Source organism: Acipenser ruthenus, chromosome 42 (genome assembly GCF_902713425.1).
Source record: "Acipenser ruthenus chromosome 42, fAciRut3.2 maternal haplotype, whole genome shotgun sequence".
In the NCBI taxonomy this organism is placed as follows: Eukaryota; Metazoa; Chordata; class Actinopteri; order Acipenseriformes; family Acipenseridae; genus Acipenser; species Acipenser ruthenus.
In genome coordinates this window covers 8,968,093-8,985,688 of record NC_081230.1, presented here as the reverse complement: position 1 = coordinate 8,985,688, position 17,596 = coordinate 8,968,093, and the positions used below count along the sequence as shown (strand labels likewise).

The 17,596-nt window shown below is 44.2% G+C and overlaps 1 protein-coding gene across 6 annotated transcripts in view; it reads right to left on the bottom strand.

Moving 5' to 3' along the window:
- The window catches only part of LOC117966930 (LIM domain and actin-binding protein 1-like), a 33,932-nt gene that overhangs the window by 4,320 nt on the left and 12,016 nt on the right, over positions 1 to 17,596 (bottom strand). For 2 of the 6 annotated variants that reach the window (XM_059011604.1, XM_059011605.1), the window contains exons 3-9: positions 17,072 to 17,216; positions 15,321 to 15,366; positions 9,550 to 9,927; positions 2,678 to 2,768; positions 1,451 to 1,563; positions 351 to 458; positions 7 to 64 (exon numbers count right to left, since the gene is read on the bottom strand). In XM_059011604.1, coding sequence (XP_058867587.1) covers positions 7 to 64; positions 351 to 458; positions 1,451 to 1,563; positions 2,678 to 2,768; positions 9,550 to 9,927; positions 15,321 to 15,366; positions 17,072 to 17,187 — 910 coding nt within the window. In that variant the 5' untranslated portion in view covers positions 17,188 to 17,216. Of the gene's footprint in view, positions 1 to 6; positions 65 to 350; positions 459 to 1,450; positions 1,564 to 2,677; positions 2,769 to 9,549; positions 9,928 to 10,694; positions 10,931 to 11,019; positions 11,168 to 14,107; positions 14,195 to 15,320; positions 15,367 to 17,071; positions 17,217 to 17,596 lie in introns of those variants that run through there. The other 4 variants (XM_059011607.1, XM_059011606.1, XM_059011608.1 and 1 more) reach the window with 4 other exon arrangements.

The following is a 17,596-nucleotide window of genomic DNA, read 5'->3' as shown; positions in this document are numbered from 1 at the left end:
ACTTACTTGTGCTGTCGGCAGTGGAACTTGTTCTGGACAGCTGATGGTTCTCAGTTACAGGAACCTAGAAAAAAATAAAAAATAATAATGAAATCCGAAATCAGCACGCGCAGTGGAGCATTACAGATCTCAGGAAAGCATTTAGGAGACTCTTTCCCTCCCATCAGTGTTCTTCTACACAGCACACAACTGTAGTAAATTTGGGGGTGCACAATACTGAAGTTTCCAGCATCTCTACTGATGCTTACGGGGTTGCTATGGAATGGAGTATATATATATATATATATATATATATATATATATCTATATCCGTTTTAGTGTGCTCAGATCCCCCTACCCCCACACAGTACCTGGGACCCCTCAGTGGAGGTGGGGCTCTCCAGGTGAGAGGGTGGCACGTTCTCCTTCTGCTCCACTTTGTGGAGCTTCATTTCCAGGTCAGCAGGGGCAAGGTCATTCTGCAGAGAGAAGGAAAGGGAAGAAGAGGGTTATAAATCATGCAAGCTCTCCTGGAAACCCAACACTGCCCCCCGAAGCCTCACACAGCAAAACGTTCACATGCACCAGGAACAACTTCTGCGATTGATGGTTTTGAATCCCCAAAAAAAAAAAAAAAAAAAAAAAAAAGTGCTTCAGGGGGCCAAACTCCATGAGGTTTGGAGGAATCTATGCTGCTGAACCAGTGGGCACTTGAATCTCAGAGAGAGAGAGAGAGAGAGAGAGAGAGAGAGAGAGAGTCCACCCGAAAAAACACATTTGCATAATTTGCCATTTGAGACGTGCTGTACTCCCTGCAGTGCATCTACAAAACAAACAAACAAAAGGCAGCTACACTGCTCCCAGTGATTAAATTAAGGCAATGGGTTGATATGCATAATGACAGGAGTCACTGAGCTGCCCACTTTGAATCTGGAGCGCCCATGCTGTGCTGTGATTGGTACCTGGAGCCACAGACAGCAATACAGGAGTATCTGCATTAATATGCATGGAAAGAGATACAGCCCCATGCTGAGCAGGTATGCGTGGAATGTGTGGCTAATCTAGCCAAGGCACTTTAACTGCAATATAACCAATACTGCCTGCTCCAACTGACAGGAACCAGTTGGGACAGGACCCTGTTAAAATCAATACTGTAGTAACCTTTAGGGGTAAGGTGGGGTGGTGATCACAACCAGTACAATACTAAAATACATCTCGTCTAGGTGTTATGTTGCATAGGATAAGACGTACTGGAATGGAAAATTCTTATTGCTGATTAAGTGCAGGGATTGAAATAAGACTCCCATTGCACAGCAGTGTGATCCATTCCTGGTTTTACCAAGAGTTTGCAATCACACACCTGAGCTTGTTATCTTTACACTGTAGCTAATCAAGCTCGAAGTAAAACCTGGAATGGGTGACACTGCTATGCAATAGGAGACACCTCCCCCCATCCCTGTGAGCTCCTTACACTCTGAGTTGACACAGCGTCAGCCGCAGCCTGGTACTTCGCCATCCGGTCCTTCAGAGGCCTGCTCTCGTGAAGATCCAGACTGGATCCAGCAGAGCCGAGACCCAGCTGACCTGAGGATGAAACGAGGAGAGAGGGGAGACGTCAGTCCACTCCCCAAACACCACATCAAAAAGTTAACTTCACTGCAAAACAAACTCAAGATCTTACTGGGAGAAACCAAGCTAAGGTTATCTGTAAATTGTTTTCACCAAATAGATTGCCAGTTACGGAAACGGATATAAATTTGACAGTCTTGTTCGCTTTGTACCCAGACAAAGGCAATGCTAATCAGGCTTGCCATTAGTCTCATATCAAGGACTTATCTGGGCAAAACATTCTATTTTCACAGAATGGAAGCCCATTTCAGACAGCTGACAAAACCGAAAAAAAAAATTGACAGTGTGGTTATTTTTAGTAGTACTTCTAAAAAGTACTTTAGGCGTTTCAAGTTTTGCATGATCTCCCGTCAGCTTGCTCCACTGTGGCTACAGGACCGTCGCTATAAACCAGGCTGGAAAACGGATATAGTCTCCACAGGCGAGTCGACGGGTGTATGAATGTGGCACCAATCTCCATTCGAAGCAGTTCCTGTTCCCTCCATCACTGGGGACTGAAATAAACCCATCGCCTCTTTACGGATGACAGCGAATGAAACTCTTTGTGCTTCTTTATCTGCCGTCTCCATGCACGCTTTCAGGTCGTGCTTCTTCAGAACGCTGGATAGTGTCCAATGTGGCAAAGAGATCGCTTCCTGTATTAAACACCGGACCCAAATGAGAATTTCCTGAACTTGTCAGGCAAAAAAAGCTAAAATTGTGAAGCTGCTGAGGATTCTAATCAGATCAAAACACCCAATCAATCCAGCAGCCACAGAGGGAGAACAGGCTTTTTAAACAAAAAAAAAAAACACGAGATCACTAAAGCACATTTAACATCAAGAAACCTTCCAAGCTGCTGGACTTTCACCAAGCTGCTCAGATTAAGCCAGTTTAGAATTTGTGCCTTAAAACAGTTCACATGTTGTAGGCTTAACGCAGGGAGCAACAGCAGACAGTGCCTGTGGTTTACTCCCCAGCCAGCTTCACCTACCCCTGCTCTTACTCTAAAACAGTTTTACCTTCTCTATACAAATTTCCTACAAACACCAGCAGAGCTGAAGTGTCTGCACAGACCCAGTACCCCTACCTCTCTCCCGATGGTCCATGTGGTTCTCTTCCGAAGCACTGTTCTCAGAAATCCATCCCTTCACCCCCATTCTGCCAGGTTCCCGAGAAACCTACGAGGAAAGAAAAAAAAATCCTGGAGTGAGTACAACCGTGTCCTGGGATAAACTCCTTAAAAACGTTTCCTCCCAATATAAACCCAGCAGTGAAGCAGGGAGATTCCTAGGAGGAGTCAGACAGCACAACCTTCAAGCTCCAGAAGGGACTGATTGAGTGAGTGTGTGTGCGCGCGCGAGTCAGTCCCTTCTTAAAGCCCCCGCAGAGGAACTCATTAGCATAGGCTGCCCCCGTGTCTGGGAGGATCTGGAAAGCCAACCAGCAGCCTGATTGCATTACCCATTGGGGACACATTCACACCTGGGGTTTATTATCCCCTCTCCATCCCAAAGCGTCTGTATTTTCAAGGAGTAGATGTATGGGGAGAATTAAAGCATTTGTTTAAATGCATTTTTTTTATGGTTTATTAGGATGCACAGGCATGTTCAGCAGGAACATACATTTAAAAAAATAAATTAAAAAAAATCAAAACCACCTTAAAATTGCATAGTGGCCGAATAGCTAAGTTACTGTATGCAATAACCATCTGAAGAATCAGACCCTACAAAAAAGGGTTAATAAGCGACATCACCATATAGTGACCTCACAAAGGCCCCCCCCCCCCCCCCGTTTTCCTAGGAATGTAATGATCTCACTGCCTAACCCTCCGGGCTGCATCTGCAGAGCTGCGAAGGTCACCCGTGTACACCATTACTACAGACAGGCATGAAATTCCCCAATACGAGTCACAGCCATTAAACTAAACTGGACGATAGAGATAAGGATGATGGATCACAGAGACTGTACACTCTCCCCAGCAATGCTAATGTGGAGCAAGGGAGTAAATCACTGCTTCCAGTAATGAATGAAACGTGTGGGAGGGTGTGTGGGTGCACGGCCAGGTCCATCATTTGGGCTTCCAGCAACCATTAAAATGATGTATTGTAACACAACAGGGGGTATTATCCAGAGTTATAAAAAGGACCTCAGTGTGCCACAGGTTTATGAACAAGCCAGTTAAAAACTAAACAAACTGGGGCTCCCGAGTGGCACATCCAGTAAAAGCACTCGCTAGAGTGCAGGATGCGCTCTATAGCCTGGACGTCGCCGGTTTGAATCCAGGCTATTCCATAGCTGACCGTGGACGGGAGCTCCGAGGGGGCGGCGCTCATTGGCCGAGCGTCGTCCGGGGGGAGGGAGGGTTAGGTCGGCCAGGGTGTCCTCGGCTCACCGCGCACCAGCGACCCCTGTAGTCTGGCCGGGCGCCTGCGGGCTTGCCTGCAAGCTGCCCAGAGCTGCGTTGTCCTCCGACGCTGTAGCTCTGAGGCGGCTGCACGGTGAGTCTGCAGAGTGTAAAGAAGCGGGCGGCTGACGGCACACGCTTCGGAGGACAGCGTGTGTTCATCTTCGCCCCTCCCGAGTCAGCGCAGGGGTGGTAGCGGTGAGCTGAGCCTAAAAATAATTGGGCATTTCAAATTGGGGAGAAAATAATAAAAACTAACAAAAAAAAAACACCAAACAACTATACAAAGCTCTCCTTTAAATGAAGATTGAGTCCTGTTATAAAATGGGTCGGTTCCAACGCGATGGTGTGGTGGTGCTGTATAGTGAGGCTCATGGGTCAGTCTGGGAGTTTAGAGATTCAAAGCTAGCTGTGGGTCAGCAAGCCCTCACCTTTGTGAAAGGGTGATCGCAGGGTGTCAGACGGATCAAAATTCAGCAGCCCTTTCTTTTGTCAGTTTAATCCTGAAGCCAGATGGTTTGAATAAAGACCTTGAAGCAGGAAACCAAGACAGACTAATTCCATTACCTGTGTGCATGACCCCAGCAGGGGGGGGGGGGGTGTGATGGAGAAACATGAAACCAAACCAGGCAGCCTATGAAGCAGGGGAGGGAAGAGAACACCACCACCACCCCTCCCCCCCCCCCCTCTTTCAGGGAGGGAGGTGAAAAAACACCCACACACCATTTCCCACAAGAGCCTTCCATTTACAAGACACCAGGTGTCAAATTTCCCCTTATTCCAAACTAGATCCAGCATGACTCGTACTAAAAATATATCTGCAAAAATCCCCTTTTCCAGTTAGATCCTCATCTTAAAACCAAGACCGTCTAGTTTGTTCAACAGTTCCGCCAAATCTACAGAACTGCCGACTGATAAACCCTTCATTATGTTGAAAGGTGCGATCTCGTGGCTGTCAGTAGATGTGCATCATTAACAGAGGGCTGTCTGGGTAGATCATGAGAACGTCAGACTCGCACACACCTTGATTGAATATATCTGTGCTGGCCATCAGCTAAACAGATTTGTTTTCAGCAAGTTCAGTCAAACGAGAGAGAGAGAGAGAGAGAGAGAGAGAGAGAGAGACCATATCCTGGATTAGCTTCCTTTAATCTCTGCTTTAACTTATTATTTTATTTCATAGCAGACACCCTTATCCAGGGTGACTTACAATTGTTACAAGACATCACATTATTTTCACATACAATTACCCATTTATACAGTTGGGTTTTTACTGGAGCAATCTAGGTAAAGCACCTTGCTCAAGGGTACAGCAGCAGTGTCCCCCACCTGGGATTGAACCCACGACCCTCCGGTCAAGAGTCCAGAGCCCTACCACTACTCCACACTGCTGCCCTATACTTGAGCTCAAAAAAGGTAAGAGGATTTCCTCCAAACATTGTGATCCAACATAAAAAGTACCCCATATTCTGTCCAAAGCCACACTGTCTATGCAGTGCCCTGTGCTAGTTTGAGAATCGAGTTACAGCCATGCTACACTCTTACAAATTATTAAAATGATCGGAAGCCATGGAGTTTGAGGTTACTGAATAAAACTGCCACTCCTTTAAAAGCTGCATTAACTCTTATTAGGGTCTGATTGTTCAAACTTCCAGTCAGGTCACCAATATACCTAAAAACCACAAGGAGGAGTTTCGGAGAGCCTGGACTGAGCACAGCAATGCTGGTGGCCTTTCAGACCTTGCTATAATACCAAACAAGAATCCACAATCAATGCTGGCTCCCTCTGGCCTCGTTCTTTGCTCCGATTCAATGCCAGCAGCTCTGAGCTTATCTCAGAGAGTAGCAGCGCTTCGGAACTTGTTGAAATTGTGATAGTGTTTTATTTAAAAACAGAAGGTCATTCACACCAATAAGAAGTAGTTCACACTGGGGTGTGAAAAGGGTTGAATAGACCCACCCTGCCCCTCACACTTATTTAAAATTTAGAGATTGTCTCATCACTACACTCCCAGAGTGAAAACAGCTTTCACTATCCTCCTAAAACAGCAGATCAGGATTTCTGAAACTCCAAAGACAAAAGTGCCACTTTGTTTTACCATTAAGCTGAACTGCTGATACAATACAGCAACGCCTTCTATTGAGACCAGTCAAGCAACCTTCATTGCATGACCTTAAGAGGTGGTTTTACTGCTGAATCACTCATAACTGAGCTATATTACCATAGCATTGATTCACTTTATTGAGTCTTTAAGTAATTAATTAATTAAAATTAATTAATGCTGTTGTCCTCATTTGAGGACAGGCTATGTTGTATCAAATTACATGAACACAGTGTAAAATAAATTAATTTGGTACTTAATGGGTTAAAGTGCTGTTTTTATCTTAGTAGAGAAAATAAAAAAGCAATTTATAAAAGAGATTTGGTACGTTTGGGGATGGCAGATGTTGGATTTAAATCTTATTAATATTGAAGGAGTGGTCTTAAATCTCAGGAGAAACAAAATCGCAGCCAAAGGGCGCCTTTAAAAACTGTGCGTCTAGCTGTAGATTCATCCGCTCTCCCGAACCAGAGTGTAGGGTTTCCTCTCATTAGGTGATTTCAGGCTATTTAATATATTACCCACACCACACTCCAGTACATCTCTGGCACAGATCTGAAATGGCAGCTATTGCCTAAGCCAGTCTTCGAGTGTGGACTTGCTTCAAGCATCAAGCGCAGAGCTTCATCAATTAAACGCCTTCCATGTGGGGAAAACTGAAAATACTTAAACAAGGGAATGCAAATACGGTTAAGAAAATGGGCCAATTTGAGGGGAAGGGAAAATCATAAACAGGCTACTACAGGTAACTAAATATTCTCACTGTCAAAGTATTACTCAACATCTCAACACAAAAACACACACACACCGCTGCAGCGCTGGAACCAGACTGCGGGTACAGTAGGAGGTAGGCTGTTTAAAAACATGGATTATCTGTTCAGTAAAGAAAAAAAAGAGTTTGCCGGTATAAAAATCGCTCTGCTTCAGATTAAACTGAAAACCATACTGTGGAAGAGCGGTCAGTACAGGCAGGTGCTTAGTGTACAATTAATTAATTACACAGGAAATACTTGGTTAGGGCAGGGGTGGACAAAGTCGGCCCTTCTGCTCCTTGTCTGTTTCCAACCCAGTTCTAAATGGTTTAATTGGAAGGAATTCTTCACCATGCAGACCCTGAAGTAGGGAATTCTAGAATGTTACCCGTTAAACATGGAATGGAATGGAATGGAATGGAATGGAATGGACACTCCTGGGTTAGGGGTGTCAAGAAAGCAAGAGTTACCCCACCCACACGACTGGGTACACATCAGGAGAAATTTAAATGCTCACATACAATGAGACACTTCATGTGTGCGCGACTCTACAAAATCAAATGGCTCTTAACCAAAAACAAAATTTCAAGAAATCAAGATAATCAGCTGCATCAGGACAGAGCTAGCTGTGTGTGTGTGTCTGTGTGTGTGTGTCTGTGTGTGTCGTGGAGTCACATGGCAACCTGTGTGCCCCACTTCCTGTCAGCTGGTGCACAGCTGATCAAAGACAACAGACTCCCCATTGAGAGACGAGGGCAAGGACACAGGAAGAGCTTTGTTAAATAGGAGCGAGGACCCGGGGGAGAGGCAGAGGATACACAGAAAGAAAGAAAGAGCAGAGCTGCTCCGTGCAGAGTTAGCCAAACCGCTCCAGGCATGGAATGTCTCAAATCAGGCTTTTTCTTAACAGGAGAGGGGGGAGCAACAGAGACTGTACAATAGCTACACTACAGCACAAGCCCGGAATAATTGATCAAGTTCCAGATTTGATCCCCAGGAGGAAGTACAATAGACAGGAATAGAAATCCGTTTGTAAAAGTTGTGCAAGTCGGGTAACAAAACAGGTAGCAATTGAGTTTAACACCTTCCGTTCCTTCAGGGGAAAGGGAACATCCGCCCCAGTTTTCTGTTCCAAACCAAGCGCTACGCTTGGTCAGTTCACAAACAAAAAGGCAAGCAATTTATTACATTTATTATCAAGTCAAGTCTGTTCCCATCGCAGCTGATAAACACAGCAATCGTAAAAACAGGCTGTAGGGCAATGGCACTCCGTTCAACTGCCCTAATCAAAATCAGACCAAGCTTTTGTGCCAACTTTATTATTAAAAAAAGGACCGAGTTGAATTGTAGATTGCCTTCAGGAAAACAGCAAAGATTTAGAAGTACTGGCAAGCGGGACTTGATCACAATCAGGCGATTTAAATTAATCAGAGGAGTTATTTAATATATATTTTTTATTATTTATTAGGGCATTACAACCTTCTGGCAACAGTTAAAAAAAAAAAACCTGCTCCTTAACAGAGAGCCATACCTAACCCCAACAGAGCTCCCTCATTTCCTGACATTAATGATCCTTTTGGGAAATGAGGCAGTTCTAAGAAAAAAAAAAAATATGTAAATGCTGGTTTGTGCTGTGCTAGACTAGGCTGCGTGTCGCTGCGCAAGTCAACGTCTGCTAATACATTGTGTGGCTGGGTGTCTCACCTCACGTAGTTTGGGATCTGACTGCACACGCTGTGCAAAACGACTTGTGTTGTAACTAGGAACTGCTATTAACCCTTCACTGCCCTGGATATGTTCCCCCTATTTCACGCCTATTTTCTCAATGTCAAATACATTGGATGCTGGCCAGCAAAGGGTTAAGCATAAGGAATTTCCTTTGACTTTAGAACCGCGCTGCATGTTCTATGCGCTGGATGACATCAGCACACAGGAATCTTGATCAGTCCCAAGTGATGATTGGTCGATTTAATAACATTCACTCTGATCTGGGTTCAAGTCCCAAGTTTAGTCTGCAGACAGCAGATCCCCTACTATCTGAACCCCAGTTAAAATGTAAAAGGGCGAAAGAGACTCTTCACCAGTACAGATATCTAGGAGGGCGGGTCTGCATTGAGAATGCTACTTTATAAAACGCTATACAACATTGATCCAACGTGAAGGCAACATTTTTATAAGAAAAAAGCAGCACCTGGTAGTTTTACGTGACTCTGCGATCCAGCTGAACACAAGACTGCTTCATTGCAAGTGTACATCAATGACCTGCAGCAGTAGCACCCAGCTGGAGTTCAGCACACAGCGTGTGTGGAGTCTGCAGCATGTGACCCTCAGCGGTTAGATAGTGGTCAGTCACTCAGGCTGAATAAACACCTTGACTGCAAGAACTCAACAAGGCAGATTTGTTAGGTCATGGAGCACATGGGACTACACAATATTAATAGGGGTCGATGTTAAAATAAGATCCGTTGCCAAAACTGGAATGTTTAATACCAAGAACAAGGTATATAAAATAAAAAACTGAGAACTTGTGCCAAGGAATGCCCATACTTAAAGAACAATTGGATGAGTGGCTCTCAAGATTACAGCCATGAGAGATGAACCCCCCACCCTCAGCTGAATGAAAGACATTCATCAGCTAACCAACTTCAAGAGAAAAAGAGTTTGAAGCTTGAACAGTGGCAACTCGTAACCAGCCACCTACCTTGGCCTGGCTGGAGTCTCCCTTCTCAAACATCATCTTCAGGCTGCTGAGCTGCACGCTGCTCTTCTCAATCCGGACAGGAGAAGCGGGCGCCGCCTCCCCCTCCCTCGACATCGGCCGCTCCATCCCCTCCTCTCTCTCCGCAGAGAACTGGAACCGAGCGCTGGGGGCACTTCCTGGGGACCTCACTCTGCCAACGCGGTTCTGGTCCGTCTGTGCCAGCGGGTCAGGCTTGGCGCCGGTGGGGCTGACTGTCGAGGGGAGCCTCGGGCGGGGGGCGGGGTTCGGTTGAGGGTCCGTTGAGGGCGTGGTCTCCCACCGCTTCTTCAGCACACTGAGGTTCCCTCTCCTGAAACTGCGGGTCAAGTTTTCGGGGTTCTGCAGAGATCAAACCCAAGCAGTTACCCCAAAAACCAGTTCATATAGTTACATTTAACCCCTCTGGTTACAGTAAGGAGATCCCGCTCCATAAGCAGATTTAAAAATAAAACATCCATTAACAGTAATAGTTTAACAGCTTACAAAAATGTCTCGTCATACTGCAATCTATATTCAAATAAGCGGTTCAGGTAAAACCTGCCACAATTCTAGGCTACAGAATCTGCAATTCAGAGTTTTTCTCTCCACAGAATAGTTGTGCACACACACACACACACACGTGTGCTGAAGGATTTAGTCGGGACCCGAAGATTTTCTTCCAGTTGTAAATTTGAAAGCCGACAGGAACATTTTCATGTCAGCATTTGCTGCCTCCTGAAACCCTTCTTAGCTGTTTTTGCCCAACTAATCTAAATCCAATTCAAAGTGAAATAGAAATATTAAGCCTCCTAGCATATCACTCGTCTTATTCATTATAAAATGTAGAATGATTTGGTTCCAGAATGTTTGGAGTCTGTGCCCCAGACATTCCAAACATTCTAAGACCCGACTCTCTACACCTTTCCCCACCTGTACACAGCAAAACAAATATATACGTCAAATACAGCAACTCAAAATCAGGCTCTTAAAATACAGGTACACCAAAAATAAGGTACTTTTATAAATCACTTCACCATTACAGGCAAACTAATCTCATGAAATGAACACATGCAATGCCTAGCCCAGTCTGTACAGTGTTGGGTGTGGCTCAAAAAAAAAAATCATACCTGTATATTGCCGTTGCTTGAGGAGTTATTTAACGGACAGGATTTTCCCTTGGCAATTTTGCCACAAGGTATTCGGATGAAGTTAATAGTGAACCCGCTTTAAAAATCAAAGTGTGAGACTATAGCTCTGAGGGTTACAGATTCCTATATTTCCACTAACTTGTGGCAAAAGAAATGGCACATTCTTTTCCAAAAGATCTTAAAGCAGCTTGTGAAAGGTTAATTCCAAAAATGTATTGCATTTAAAAAAAGACACACAAGGACGACAAACTTATCCATAAAAGTTTTACAACTAAAAACGGTTAGAAGAAAAAGTTAACAAAACCTTTTAAAAGCGAGCGAGTCGTGTAACAGGAACCCCAAGGCTGTGCGGTCTCCTCTCCTCCCTCTCAGCAGTGCACAGAGATCTGAACTCACAGATGTTTGCTGTTAGCTGCGCTACATGTTCAAAACTTTACCCCCCTCCCAGAAAGAGAACGAAAAAAAAAAATAATCCAGGAAATGGGAAAGCAGGAAGTGATCCTTAACCCATTGTGGCACAGTTCCATGAGACTTACAATTTGATCAGCTTGCCCTGTATATGGAAAAAAACCAATGGCAAAACGAGCATACAGATGAGTTACCAGTAATGGGATCTCCGTTCCCAGTAAAGGGCGTGCGGTCATGAGTTTGTGTGGCCTCAACCACAGTAGAGACGCTACCTGTTCAGTAACTTAAACCCCCCCATCATGCACAAAGAGCAACAGTCTAGATTAAATTAGCAAGAGGGAAAATCAAAACCGCTCCTTCCACAAACTATAGGAGATTCTTGCCATAAGCAGTGAAATGCGAGACAGGACACCCCTGCACAGTGTAATTAGGAATAGGCACAGATCAATTTAAAAAGGTTTCACATACCCGGATTAAAACTAAATCTGGGACTATCTATCCTAAACTTTCAGATTGTTCTGTAGGCTTTTAAGCAACTGCAAAATGTTATTATGTATTTTTTTTTTTCTATTAATCTACCCGCAGAAATAGTGCTTGTGTAGTCAAGTCATAGTTCCATGCTTCGTGGGAAGAAATACATCTTGGACACACACAAAAGGTGGTTCCCCATGTTGAATATTGAGGAACTGCAGCGCTAGACAGTTTGCAGCCTCAGGGCAGAGAAAGGTCTTTAAGGTTAGGGAGTGCCTGCCCTAGCTCTGAGATCACTTCCTTATAAGGCACTAAGGGCTACATACTGAATCATGACAGGTTTCCTGGGATTCGTGAAGCTGAACTGTGCAATAGTTTACGGATCACATTACGATGACACACACACACACACACACACACACACACACAACTGGATCAGCAAAGGATAGCAGGTCTACCCCAGTTTAAGTATATCATGTATCCAATTCATGAACTGCAGACAAAATTAAGAGAACAAATAAAAAAGAAAGCATTTCAAAATCCAAATAGGCACAGAAGTTTAGGTTAAATACAATTGGGTCAGTTACATACAAGGCAGCCAGCTAAAGTCTTTAATCCCAAGAACCTACACCAAGTCCACTCCTGTAAATCTTCAGAAACAGTTTAACTGAATGAAGGATGAAACTAAAAATGTTGTATAAAGACTAATATACTGCTTAACCAACAGCAAGTTCGCACACAGCTATTAACACATAAAACCAGTCTCTTTAGCAAACCCCATAAATGTTAGCCAGTTTCAAGACACCTATTTAAAAAGGGGATTAAAAAATTACCTTGATATCAGAAACCTTCCAACTCCGCAATCAGGCCTATAAACAAACAATTAGTCAAATAACTGAACAGGATGTTGATGTGTTAGTTAATCATATCCTTGCTCCACCAAGCCCCAAAGGGGTGTGAAACAAAACCACACCTCGCACTGTCGAACCGTGCGCCGTTCTGCGAAATCAAACCACTCCAAGATCACAGAACTTCCAGGGATTTGTTTGACAGCATCCCAGGATAGGAAGGGAGTGCGAGGGAAGAGTCTGGGACAAGCCAGCTCAGAGAGAGCACGGTGCCTCAAAAACAAACACAACCACTCGCTTAACACAAACTCCGAGCAAGAGTAACAGCAGAGAAGAGAGGGAACGTGCAACGCAGTGGTGTGTCAGTGTTGAAGAAGTGTACTGAAAGCTAGTAAACTTCAAAATAAATGACGTGTCGCACCACTGGACAAACACAGTGAAATTACTTTGTGTTTACGTGTTTAAAATTTGGTTGTTGCACACTCAAGTTTCAGTTGTGTGGTTGAACAGGGACAGGTCAGGACAAAACCACTGCAACAAAAAAAAGGGGGAAATTTAGAGAATGAGCAGGTCACTCACCCATACCAACAGGAAGTAACATGATCCGCTACCCCTCCTCCTCAACGTGATTAGTTACCCGTTTGCTACATTTTATTAAACTCCTATTTGTAAAACACACCCGACAGCCAAGCCAATTAAATATCACACGATGTAAAACCTGGCCTGGATCAAAATGCAACTTTCATCTCCAACCCCAGCATTTCTCATGGTTTAATCCGACATTACAAGCAAGCTCTCACATGCAGAGGGAAGGGGGAGAGATCCAAACAGGCTGCAGTATTACAGGAAGGTTAATCCAATGCAGTCAAGGCCAGCGAGCAATCCCTGAAAACACAGTCTAAAAACACGAAGGCAAAGCAGATCTGCTGATCTGAACCGTGGATCAACGTCACTGAAGACGCAGAAAATATGATTGAAGACCAAGTTTAGTATCTCTAAAAACACAAAATATGACCTATGAATTTTCATGTTTGGATAAATGATTTTCCGAAGTTTAAGTCTAATTTTTGGTAAATTAGATCTGCTGTCACTTTAAATCCAACCCAGTGTTTGCGAGACAGATATAAAATATATAAGAGCTAACAAGACATCAAACTACAGCAAAATATACAGGTAAGTAAGGCAAAGGAAAACAAAAAACACAGATGAGGATCAGGTGCTTTTAAAATATACTGTACTGTCTATATACAATAAGAGTTTAATAGCCTGTAATAAAACAGACTGACACGACTGAAAATGAATATACCTTAAATGAAACCAATACCTACAAACAAAACACCACTGAAAACAATAGATACAGGTTAGTCTGGTTATAAATACAAGCCACAGACAATGCAAAGGACTATCAGGTTATAGCAAGCAACCTCTAATAAGCCTCAGAAGCCCAGGGTAAATGTTAAGCCCGTTATAAAACTACCTGCTTAACATATCAAAATGAGGAAACTGAAAAATAATTTATATTGAAGAAATATATATCCCGGATAGTCTTTTAATGATCCAGCAATAACCACCAAGAACCCACCCCAACACAGAGACATTGCACACCGTGTCCCGCGCATGCAAATCCTGTGTTCTGCTTTACAGTCCAGTTCTCAATAACTGTACCTTGTAGTGCTGCATGGTGAAGCCCAGCCAGCCAGCCAGCCAGTCAGTCTGACAGCCCCCCCCCTCTAGCATCTAGCAGTTTGTTGGCCAAACAGACCTAATTAGAACAGTTATGCAAAGCTGGAGAGAATTACCAGGGATTAGACGCTAAAGCAGGATTTAGTGCAGACTGCCACCCAATTGAATTAGCTAGCAGGACAGGAAGACATGGGGGGGGGGGGGGGTCCTGCAGACAGGAAACGAATGTGCAGCCTTTGCCGACTGACTGGGTCAGTTCTCACTGCCCACCCTAGACAGTCCCAGAATGCCCACTACAATGAGGACTCCCCCCCGTTGGCTACCCACCTGCACATCACTCTCCACACAGCCCTAAAGATAAAAACTAAGTGTACAGAAGACTGCTGGGTAAATGAACAGGGAGGAGAGATTCGCAAAAAAAATAAAATTTAGGGTGCAAACCCTCCCAGTCTCTCTGTACAGGACTTGGTTTACCGTGGGGTTCACCAGTTACTTTTTGCCCCACAGGTTTGTGCTCAGAGACCTATTCCAATCCGTGCAGCTAGAGGGCAGTATTGGATGACTCAAGCAAAAGCTGTACCAGTTCTGCTGTGTGGACAGTGGACACTGGTCCTAAAAGAATTTCAGGTGGGCCTGCTTTCAAATCCAAAAGGTACCTCAAAAACAAGATATACAACTCAGACCGCCAGCGCAGTGAAACTTTACTGAAATAAAGCCAGATTTGGAGAGGGTTGTCAAAGTGTTTAATTGAACCAATTAAAACCTCCATCCAGACCCTGAAGTAGTGAAGCATATTAAACCTGGAGTGGAACGACCCTCAAGGGCAACCCTAAAACTGTGGTACACAATTTATTTAAAAAGAAAGTCTAAATAAATATCTAAATTCATGTTATAAAAACCACAGGTTTCTTTAACCATCTTAAAAAAAAAAAAAAAAAAAAAAAAAAAACCACACACACACACACACACAACACAACAACACACAAATGATGAAATATTAAGGATTACTGTGGTAAGGAATTAGGATGGGAAACAAAAGCCCATCAAAATGCAAGTGAAACAGACTATGCAGTTTTACCAGTGTGTGTGTGTGTGTGTGTGTGCGTTGCTGACAGGTTCACACTGGAGCTGCCCCCCCTCCGACCCTGACCCTGACCCTGACCCTGACCCCCCGCCCTGGACAGTGAACACTCACAGCTCTCCTCTTCTCTGTACTCGCCTCTTCAGCAGCTTTCTGGTACCTAGAGAGAGGAGAGAGACACAGATCAACTCCGTGGATCTACTGTATTTGCACAATAAATATAGACTGCATGCCCCCTGCTAGGTAGGGTTACCATAGGACTGTGCACTAGGACAGTTCTGGCTTTCCACTCACACCTGCTGCATTCTGATGTAGGTCCTGCTGTGAAAGGAACCCAAGACAGATTAAAAAAAAAGTACCAGAATGCATTGCAGTTGAAAGCCTGAACTGTCCCAGTATGGCTTTGTTAGTCTATACTGTGCCACATACAGGCTGTGTCATTCATATATGTACGGATTTCAGAAATGAGGAGTTTCCCTTGTGACTCCCGAAGTGGCCAGAGCTTTAATATGCGCTATAACCTCCTACTGCTGCAACTAGCTACCAAGGCAAACTCCTTTAGCAATTTAGCTTCTGTTCAATTGGCTTGGTCAGGCTTTAGCCAACAGTGAAGCAACTCAAAGTACACAGAGTTAAAACAGTTCAATCAAATTCTGTACATTGCCTGCCTGATCTTGCTAAACAAATATTAACTAGACAAGAGCACCACCCACTGGGAACAATGCAGTACTGCACTTGTGTCTTTATATTGACCTGCATAGATGCACACAAACCGACACTTGTGAAAATGTTAGACCACTTTGTGCTTTAAAATTAGGCATCTTAAATGTCTCATGCATTTTGCCATTTGGGGCCATGCTCTTTTTTTACTAAATTTAAAAGTTACCAATAATTGCAAATCCTCAATTCAACATACTAAAAATGTGCCCATTTTGACAATTTTCAGCGATAGTGGTTGGATTTCATCTGCAACAACGAATCGAAACAGAAGCAATGGGGTGTTCTCATAAATCTGCACTCTGCTGCAGGTCTAGTTTTTGCAAACTGCAACTGTGCTCACTTGACTTTGGGGCCATGTCTTCGATCGGCAAGAGGTTAAAGAAATCTGTACACTCGTGATCAATGGAAAAGTTTTACATTTCAAGGCTGTATCAAAATGCAAGCCCCTCCATCCAACCTGACATTAAGAGAAAGAGATCACACATGAAATTGAATGAAGATTGTAGAAAGAAGGGGGAAAAAATTGCTTTTGTCCATTTTTGAAGCAAGTGACAGCATCTGGAAAAAATGAGCGTGGTTGAGATCACAGTAGATATAACCAGACCAGCAACATTAGAAAACAGTGTGTCTGAAACTATTCCAAAGCAACGAGGAAACCAGAAAGACCGAAACGTTTCACGAGGAGTTGGTAGCAAAAACAGCCAGCAGTGAATCGATCCCAAAGATTCTTGCCATACTGGCAGAGATTTGTGAAAACTGCACTTCGAAATAAGAGGAGCTGTGGAGAAACATCGCAGCCAGAAACACAACTGGAAAATACATTTCCATCTCCCAAGACATTAATAGTGCAGGCAGGGATGGAAAATGAAAAAAAAAAAAAAAATTGACTCCTATTGCACAGCAGTTTCACCCATTCCAGGTTTTACTAGGAGCTTGATTAGCCACAGTGCATAGGCAACAAGCTCAGTGACACCAGGAATGGATCAATCTGCTATGCAGAGGGAGTCTTATTTCCACCCCTGCAGTGCATCCTCGCCCTGGTAAGTCGCCTTGGATAAAGGCATCTGCTAAATAAACAATTCTCCCACACCTACGCCCCCCCTCCCTCCCCTCTCCGTTCTCAGCCGGTCTTGCTGGGGACTCACTTGGAGAAGCGCTCAGCGATGGCACTGGTCTTGCCCTTGGTGAGGGAGAGCTCGCTGGCCGTGATGCGCAGGGACTGGGAGGCCCACTGTCTGCGGTTAAAAGGGGACGCCTCCATTCTTCACAGAGACTCCGAGCTCAGAAAACCTGAAAAAGAGAAACAAACCAAGTCTGAAATCCAGGGTCGGAAGTTTGAGATGCACAAGACGTGGGTATTAACTTCAAAATGCTTCACACAAAAAAAAATCACAAGACAGAATACAGAATTGAAGCTCCCCAGCGCCTTCAGTGTACACATTGTGTGTTTGACCTTCTTCTGATTGTTGTCGTTTCTGCAGGACGCCCAACATTTAAAATCTACACGTCTGCTTTACGACAACCTCTTATGCTGCAGTAGAGCTTGAGGTTTATACTCTGCTCTGTCTGAGCGAGTGAGCGCACAGTTTCCAGTTGCGCTGCACAGATGTCAGACACCAAGAATCCCAGCTCAGACTGGGGGGGGGGGACGGAAGCCAATTCAAGCTGGC